At 37.8% G+C, this 9,789-nt stretch overlaps 1 protein-coding gene across 1 annotated transcript in view; it reads right to left on the bottom strand.

Moving 5' to 3' along the window:
• The window catches only part of LOC103516661, an 18,872-nt gene extending 11,453 nt beyond the window's left edge, over positions 1 to 7,419 (bottom strand). The window contains exons 1-3 of the mRNA XM_026828994.1: positions 7,339 to 7,419; positions 6,893 to 7,042; positions 6,300 to 6,425 (exon numbers count right to left, since the gene is read on the bottom strand). Coding sequence (XP_026684795.1) covers positions 6,300 to 6,425; positions 6,893 to 7,042; positions 7,339 to 7,419 — 357 coding nt within the window. The remainder of the gene's footprint in view (positions 1 to 6,299; positions 6,426 to 6,892; positions 7,043 to 7,338) is intronic.
• Positions 7,420 to 9,789: the final 2,370 nt, after the last annotated feature.

The raw sequence follows: 9,789 nt of genomic DNA, 5'->3' as shown, positions 1-9,789 counted from the left end.
AGACTTATGTGGCGTAGACCCACAGGTGGGCCAATAAATGGTACGTTTTTTAGGTGGGCGAATAAATGGTACACTTACTCTACATACATACTACGTACTGTTTACCAAATCCAGAGAAAAAAAAATTAAATCTGTAAGGAAGAAAAGTGATGAAAATATAATGAAAATCCTATGGAAATATAAAGTAATTCAAATCTGTGTTAACACAACCCCCCTCTCTCTCTCTCTCTCTCTCTCTCTCGAGGGGCACATCTGTTTAGCACTAATTGTTCTGTATTTAATCAAAACAACACAGGGAACAAACGAGAGAGAGAGAGAGAGAGAGAGAGAGAGAGAGAGAGAGAGAGGAGCAGAAAAAAACATGAAAAGAGAGACTCTCCCTCTCTGTTTTCTATTCAATGCTTATTCATTCAATTCAATTCAGTAGGTACACAAAACATCAGAAAGGATCTATAGATTGGAGGGGGGGGGAGAAAGAGAGAGAGGGAAGAGGGAGGTATTTTCCTATTCAAAAGCGTTCAAAGTCTTTTTTTTATTCTTATTTTCCCAATACAGAAGTAGTGTTGATTTTTTTAATCAATTATTTAATGCTTTAAATAATAATTATTATCTCATTTGAGAGGGAAATTTGTCTTTTAGCCCTTTACCTGTTTGGTTCTTTGCGATTTTTCAAAGTAAAATACTAAACTAGGAAATCAGAATGATGGTTAAATTACCTTTGTTGATGGAATTTGATATTTTGTTCACTATCAGAATGGAAAATTATGTAGGTAGTACAGTTTATTGTTGGTTTGGTCAGCTCCCATGGCGTAGTGGTCACTGCACTAGCCTTGCACGCGGGAGACCCGGGTTCGATTCCCGGCGGGGGGTCAAGAAATTTGTATCAAGTGAATGATTGACTCAGGATAAAATCCGCCCCGGTCGGGAATCGAACCCGCGGCCTAGCGCTTACAAGGCAGACGCACTACCAACTAAGCTAACTAGGCTGACGGGGCTGGCTTTTATGCTAAACAAATAAGCTTCTTTTTCTTAACGGCTGGCTTTCTCCTGATCCTGTCTTCCTTCTCTCCTCACATTGGGGACGATAAGACCTTAGCAGTTACAGCTCCTCTATCTTCTTCTTTTACTTAGTCGGTTCACACTCAAGTCTGGTGGACATCTCTTAAAAAAAATAAAAAAAAAAAAATAAATCTAATCAGTGCAATCGTTTGCGTTTATTTTCCTGATGATCTCCATCTCCATTTTCCTCCTCAATATACCCCTTCTTTTGTTTCCTCTTTCGTTTCAATTCGTCTCTCTGCATTCGGTCATACTCGGCTTTCGGAACCGGTTTGCAAACGTACACGTACGGTTCGTCCGCTTTTGTGCTGGTCTCATCGTCGTCCAAATGGGAACAATCTTCAAAGACGTCGTCCCAACACATGACGTCGAAGGTGAATTCGGGGCAGCTCGACGTCGACTTTGGTTCAACTGATATTGGTGATAGTCAAACGGGGTTAGTTTTGTGGGCGGCTCAGATGTGGACAACTTTTGTGGCTGCTCAAATTCTCAAAAATATGGGCAGCTTTTTTGACTCTTTTAAGATTCTAAGTTCTAATGTGGACAAATTTTGTGCCAGCTCAAATAAGTGACGCTTTCCCGACTGCTTACATATGGGTAGCTTTTGTGGCTGCTAAAATATGGGCAACTTTTTTGACTCTTCTAATGTGGACGTTTGTGGCCGCTCTATATCGGACAGCTTTTGAAAGTACTCAAAGAGCGCTAACTTTTCTAGTTAAGAATGGAAATTTCGGCGGTTCTTTCAAGACGAGGTTTGTGACGATTTTACACTTTTGATTGCACCAATGAAATCTGGAACAAATTTCCTTGTTATTTTTTGTTTCATTTGTTGAATACCTACGAGAAATTTTGAGTGGACAAAACAAGCTTTATTAATGGCTTATATTGACATACCGGTATCCAATTTGTTCGAGAATTTAGGATATGAAAAATCTATAGGCTGGCCTAATAAACTTTTAAAAGATCTCTTCAGAAAGGTGATACATATATATATTTTTGCCCACTTATTTTGCATTAATTTTTAGCTATAAATCCAGGCAGTTCAGAAAATATGTATTGTAAATTTTCGCTGAATAATATTTTACTGGTCCTTTAGCCTTCTTGGTACAGCTTTCCCGAATGAGGTGCTGTTTTTAACCCAAAAGATTTTTTTGCCAAGGAGGAGGAAATAAAGTTAGGTCTACCTAGGTACTTAAAAAATTATCCGGCAATTTAAAACATGATCGATTTAAAAACTTTTCGAGATTGAACAGTTCACAGCACTTCTAATTTTCTACCCCCAAAGTCTGTGTCTAGTTTCTATTTGCCTTGTCCATTTGAATTGTCCACTAAGAGATCATGCATTTGCACTGTCGATGTCGTTTGAATTATCAACTAAAATTCTGTTGGAATTGTCAACTAAGTCTCTTTTAATTGTCAACTAATAATGTCTAGTTTCTATTTGCCTTGTCCATTTGAATTGTCCACTAAGAGATCATGCATTTGCACTGTCGATGTCGTTTGAATTATCAACTAAAAGTCTGTTGGAATTGTCAACCTCTTTTAATTGTCAACCTCAACTAATAATGATAAGTGACGCTTTCCCGACTGCTTACATATGGGTAGCTTTTGTGGCTGCTAAAATATGGGCAACTTTTTTGACTCTTCTAATGTGGACCTTTGTGGCCGCTCTATATCGGACAGCTTTTGAAAGTACTCAAATAGCGCTAACTTTTCTAGTTAAGAATGGAAATTTCGGCGGTTCTTTCAAGACGAGGTTTGTGACGATTTTACACTTTTGATTGCACCAATGAAATCTTGAACAAATTTACTTGTTATTTTTTGTTTCATTTGTTAAATACCTACGAGAAATTTTGAGTGGACAAAACAAGCTTTATTAATGGCTTATATTGACATAATTAGTTCGGTATCCAATTTGTTCGAGAATTTAGGATATGAAAAATCTATAGGCTGGCCTAATAAACTTTTAAAAGATCTCTTCAGAAAGGTGATACATATATATTTTTTTGCCCACTTATTTTGCATTAATTTTTAGCTAGGTATAAATCCAGGCAGTTCAGAAAATTCAAGGTATGTATTGTAAATTTTCGCTGAATAATATTTTACTGGTCCTTTAGCCTTCTTGGTACAGCTTTCCCGAATGAGGTGCTGTTTTTAAACCAAAAGATTTTTTTGCCAAGGAGAAGGAAATAAAGTTAGGTCTACCCAGGTACTTAATAAAAACTTTTCGAGATTGGTCTCTCTCTCTCTCTCTCTCTCTCTCTCTCTCTCCACTTTGTCTATAAACAAATAGAGAAGAAAAAAGCTAGAAGCGAGAGAGAGAGAGAGTGTGTCGTAATGAAGATGATGATTCTGTTGTGATGATGCCAGTAGAACTCTTGTTGTTGTTGATGATGTTGTTATTGTTGTTGTTGTTGTTGTTGATGATGTTGTTATTGTTGTTGTTGATGTTGTTGTTGTTTCCTGCCATGGAATAGGAAACAATGGGATGTTAAAAAATTACATTTCTCATTTTCTTGTTTTAGAAATATACACTACACACCCTGAAACATAATAATGGAGGAGGAGAAAGAGGAGGAGAAGGAGAAGGAGGAGGAGAAGGAAGAGGAGGAGAGGGAGGAGGAGAATGAGAGGGAGGGGCAGGACTTTTCCCTATTGTTTGAAATATATTTTAATTTACGAGAAAATTCATGAGAGCGGCTCTAAAATCTAGGATAGAGATCCAAAACAACCTAGCTCGCCTAGATTTTGGAGGTATATATGTATATAGACAAAAAAAACTGAATGGCGATTTCGTGTTTGAAATGCACAGAAAGAAAACTTATAAAGACATTTAATGGGATATTTCCTATCTTCGAAATTAAATAGAAAAAAATCATGCCAAATCTACCACTGGTGGAAATGCCAGATGTACCACATACAAATAAGATACCTATTAGTGGAGATGCCAAAAGGACCACTTCAAAATTGTATTAGTGGAGATGCCAAAAGGACCACTTCAAAATTGTATTAGTGGAGATGCCAAAAGGACCACATCAAAATTGTATTAGTGGAGATGCCAAAAGGACCACTAACAAAGCTTATGTACATGTCGTTCTCGCGAAAAAGACTATTATCAATTTATCACCCAAAAATTTGTTCTAAAATTTGTTTATTAAAACAAGGGTGTACTAAAATGAGTTATTCAAGGAAATTTATTCTATTTTCAATTTATTGATATCAAGACACAAAATTGTCAACATCACGGAAGAAGCGCAAGACAGAACAGTTTGGCGAGGCAAAAAGTCTTCTAGACTTCAAATAGCCCTGGCAGTAAGTAAGACAATTGTCAAACATATACATGAGCCTTCCTCAGTTCCCCATTGGATAAGGGTTACACAATATACATTACTGAAATTCACAATAGCGCACCAGAGTCTGTATCTTCCATTGTTATTACAGTGAAATTATTTTACTGGGGAAGGGGGGGGGGAGGTGTAGTTCTTTTCTTCTTCTTCTTCTTCTTCTTCTTCTTCTTCTTCTTCTTCTTCTTCTTCTTTTTCTCTTTCTTCTTTTTCTTTTGACATAGAGCTTGTGTTAATATAAATATAGGATTGACTCTGAGTTCTGTGTGGGTTCCTTTTTTTCCAGATAGCAGGTTGATTGATTGATTGATTGATTAACAAATCAACGGGTAAAACCCATGTATATTTTTTCAGGTGGTTTGTTTACAATAATGAAGAGGGAGAGAGATCCAAAGGGTTTTATTATTGTACTTTTTTTATCATACAAGCATAATAAAATTATTATCATGTTGTCTACTGTGTCCTGAAGAAATAGGTAGCCATCAGTTCTGACTTCTGACCCTCAATAAATTCGATCATGTTGTCTTGTCCTGAAGAAATAGGTAGCCATCAGTTCTGACTTCTGACCCTCAATAAATTCGATTTTTTACTTTCCTTATCCTATCGGAAACGGGAGTTTCTCGTCTTTTTACTTTCCTTATCCTATAGGAAGGAAAGTAATGTAATCGGGTCAAATTTTCGATGGTCAAATTTTAGTGTCAAAACACGTTTTGAGGTTCCTAGAGCCTAAATCCAAAGTTTCAGCCATTGGTCCGTGTGTGTGTCTGTCTGTGTGTGTGTGTCTGTAAACAAAATATCTCGAGAACGGGAAGAGCTATAAAAGACTTGAAATTTGGTATTTGGTTAAGACCGGTGCAACGGTTGGCGGCATTTTACCGCTTTTTGGCGGTTTTCGGTGTAATTTAACAATTTCTCGGGAACGGTATAAGATAGAGACTTGAAATTTGGTATGCAGTTCACAAATTTGACAACAGAAAACGTTTGGTTGAGATGGTTGCTGCGCTTGGTGGTATTTTGACCGCTTTTGGACAGATTTCGGCCGTTTTTTGGCGGTTTTCAGCTATAGCGACAAAAGGGTTAGAGATATTGTAAAAGTTAGGTTAAAAGAACACTCAAATAAGCATCATTCAATAGGATAAGGAAAGTCGTGTGATGTTCACACCAGATTTTTTTTTTTTGCCACTTTCTTTTTATTAGCTGGCTTCTGGCTTTGAAAATAAATAAACATTGAAAACAAATTCTTCTTTCATTCTCCTCCGTTTTTCACAAGATTAACAATCCAAAAGTATAAATTCCACCACACCATACAGAACTACACTGAGGTTGGAGATATTCACTTTCCAAATTTCATGTAACTATCACATTGTATCCCAGAAACCCAAATACGAAATGCCCAGCTCACTATGACCAAACGATTAATAAGTGAATCACAAAGATTGAAACTATGTCGACAAATCCGCTTACAAAACTGGATTCACATCATTCATGAACTACAAAACTACAATGGAAATATCTACAAAGGATTACAAAACAACAACAGGCCGATCTTTCTACGCAAGGGAAACTGTATGTTTTGTAATCCCAGAGCGAGCAGGTTACGAATTTTGTAATGAGACACACTTTGCACAGTTGTAGATTGACACAGGATTGAAGTACCTAGCTTTTATTTTCATAAAAGATCATCGAATTCCTATCAAATCAGGCGGGATCCAACTTAGATCTGCATTCTAAGGTAGAGCAAGAATAAGAAAAGAAACTAATGAACGACACTGACTGTGATTTTATAGCAAATATTGGAACAAATTTATTTACAAACTGACAAACAAACATACAAACAAATTTACAAACTGACAAACAAACATACAAACAAATTTACAAACTGACATACAAACAAACAACCAGCATGCCACGCTGATGACCGCAGTACAATATCACGTGCCGCGTCAACATTTGAAACTTCTTACGTGCGGTTATATTATTCCCTGCGGCGACATTACCGCCTCCCTCTATATTGTGATCCGCCTGCGGAAAAAGCGGTTTTTACTGATCGAAAGAAGGGATATTGAAGTTCTGACGAAGAAATATGTATAATTAATAGTTAGGCCATGCGATGGCCTAACTATTAATTATACATATTTCTGGACATGGTCTTCACTTGACTGGAGTGGATTTTTACAGACTATCCCCTATCTAATAGACGTTAACAAACAAGACTACAGATAAAAGGACAGGCGAGTTGATATATTTCGACCACTACTATGGCCATCATCAGAACAACTTACATACTTACTTACTTACTTACTTAAATACTTACTTACTTACCTACATACTTACTTACTTACTTATCCGTGGCTAAGGCATTGTCGATGATATGCCTGCTCCACATTGTGCCTCCATTGCGCTCGGTCTTGAGCATACTCCTGCCAGCATTCAGGATTTACTCCCATCTCCTGGACGTCATTTTGGACGTTGTTTATCTTTTCACTTACCACATTGTTATGTTCGTCATTTGAAGTGTTGTTGGTGGGTGGCGCATTGTCTTTCTGTATGACGGCTCGTGACTCCTGAGGACTAACTTTCGGCCCCACGCCGCCAAACACGCGCGTAGCGGCTTGGGAAATACTGGCGGTCCGAGATACCTGGGATAATATAGGACAGAATAAAATGATTGTAACTTGGCACATTGGCGCTCTAAACGAACAAAGTCAAGCCTATTCTTTGAGAAAGATGAAAATATCTACCTTGTTTGTTCTCAAAACGGCTGGCTTTCTCTTACCCTGTCTTCCTTCTCTCTTCGATCATCATACAAAATTTCTCTTTGGACTAATCTGGACTGGCAGCGAGTGTCGCCATCACGTCCAAACTAGTCCAAAGAGAATTCCGTATGATGACTCAAAAAAGTCTCATAACAAAATACGGCTTATTCCTACATTACCAAATGGTCAAGATCTCGGTGCTTGTGGCGCCAATGTTTATCATAGCGGATTCCGAACAGAACTATAAAATACTCGAGCATGGATCCCAAAGATTAATAGAACAGTGCTGAATCACTTCTTGATTTCTTACCCCATGCTGACTCGGAGTGTACTGTTCTTATACAGCCGCACGGACGCCATATCTTGGAACAGCGCCAGGACTCTCATCTCTCTCAGCTGGCGTATGTACAAGTCAGGGATCCAGAACGCATGGTCTTTCTCCCACGTCAGCTCCACTTGATCTATGAGTGACGTGTTGTCTATTGTGATCCGCTCGTCCGTCCAGTAGAGCTGGAGAAACACGTCCAGGGAGATTTCCTGGAAAACGAAGAATTTTTCAAAGAGGTTTGAAAGATAATGTGCCGCCCAAAAACAGTATTGGAAATGAAGCACATAACAATGTGTGGTGAGAGGGAATGATAATAAAATATCGATAGAGGGAATTGTAACTGCTGAGGTCTCAGAGTGGTTGCCTGTGGCAAGAAGAAATCCGCTCGTCCGTCCAGTAGAGCTGGAGAAACACGTCCAGGGAGATTTCCTGGAAAACGAAGAATTTTTCAAAGAGGTTTGAAAGATGATAATGTGCCGCCCAAAAACAGTAGGTATTGGAAATGAAGCACATAACAATGTGTGGTGAGAGGGAATGATAATAATAATATCGATAGAGGGAATTGTAACTGCTGAGGTCTCAGAGTGGTTGCCTGTGGCAAAAAGAAGAAGGAAGAGGAGGAAGAGAAGAAGAAGGAAGAAGAAGAAGGAAGAAGAAGAAAAAGAAGAAGGAAGAGGAGGAAGAGAAGAAGAAAAAGAAGAAGGAAGAGGAAAAAGAAGAAGAATTGAAGAAACTTTTAAAAGGTTTGATAGAGGGAACTGTAGCAGAGGTCTTATCGTCCCGCAATACATAGAAGAGAGAAGGAAGACAGGATAGGAGAAAGCCAGCCGTTCCGAGAACGAACCTTATCTGTTCGGGATGTCTGTCTGGGATGTCTAAAATGTCAAATCGATTTTTGTCAGGGATGAATAAAATTAGGTTGCTAAGTTAATAATAATGGTAATTATAATAATTATTATTATTAATGTAACTATATAACTAGTCCAAGGTCATTATGTATATTACCTAGGTACCTGTCGTGATGATGTCCTGGTACCTTCTAGTACTAAATATCATATAGTGTAGGTGTAATGGTAGTAGAAGAGAAGAGAAGAAGAATTAGATAAAGAAGACAGTAGTAAAGAGACATGGATAGAAAAAGGGACAGGGATAGAACTAAAGAAAAGGAAAGAAGAAAGAGAGTGACACCCATATTTATGAACAAAAGGAAAAAGAAAGAAGAATTTTTTTTTTTTTTTTTTTTTTTGATAAACCTTTATTTTTATTGTTTATAATTTTTGTTTACATTGTTTGTTTACATTGTTTACATTACATACACATACAATTGAAGAAACTTTTAAAAGGTTTGATAGAGGGAACTGTAGCAGAGGTCCTATCGTCCCGAAATACATAGAAGAGAGGAGGAAGAGAGGATAGGAGAAAGCCAGCCGTTCCGAGAACGAACCTTATCTGTTTGGGATAAAATATCAAATCGATTGTGTCAGGGATGAATAAAATTAGGTTGCTAAGTCAATAACAATGGTACATAGTCTCAAGGCATTTGATTGGTCAATTTTGACTTGAGACTGATCTAAGAACGATCATTCTTGTTCATAAATACGAGTGTTAGAAGTGCAGTAAAACAATCTTACTTAATTATCTGGTCTATCCTTGTGTTTTAAAAGCTAGACCTTAGTTTAGGCCCTAAGCTAAGATCTAGCTTAGAGGAACTGTAGTAAAAAAAGAACAACAACAACATCAATTAATCTACCTATTTTTCTATCCTTCTGTTTTAAAAGCTAGACCTTAGTTTAGGCCCTAAGCTAAGATCTAGCTTAAAGGAACTGTAGGCTAAGCATAGTCTCAAGGCATTTGATTGGTCAATTTTGACTTGAGACTGATCTAAGAACGATCATCCTTGTTCATAAATACGAGTGTGAGTGTAGGAGGAAGAGAGAGAGAGAGAGAGAGAGAGAGAGAGAGAGCTTCTCATGTGTTGCATGCTACCTTGACTGAAACCAGTGAGTGAGACAGAGTGTCTTTCTCTCTCTTTCTCTCGCTGACTTTTGGGTAAAATCTCCGTTACTAAAGACCTTAGCTGTAATAGTATGTTAAACGGGTAATCTTTCTCTCTCTTTTGACTTTTTACTTTCTTACTCGCTTACTCCCCCTCTTTTTTTCTCTCTCCCTTTGGTTTAAAGGGTTTCTTCTTTCTCTGTCTCTCTCCTTTTCTCTCTCTCTCTTCTTTTCTCTCTCTCTCTTCTTTCTCTCTCTCTTCTTTCTCTCTCTCTCTTCTTTCTCTCTCTCTTCCTCTCTCTTTCTT

Source organism: Diaphorina citri, unplaced genomic scaffold (assembly GCF_000475195.1).
Source record: "Diaphorina citri unplaced genomic scaffold, Diaci psyllid genome assembly version 1.1 scaffold1635, whole genome shotgun sequence".
NCBI classification, from domain to species: domain Eukaryota; kingdom Metazoa; phylum Arthropoda; class Insecta; order Hemiptera; family Psyllidae; genus Diaphorina; species Diaphorina citri.
Note: the sequence above shows the minus strand (reverse complement) of the source record. Positions and strands in the feature narration are given on the sequence as shown.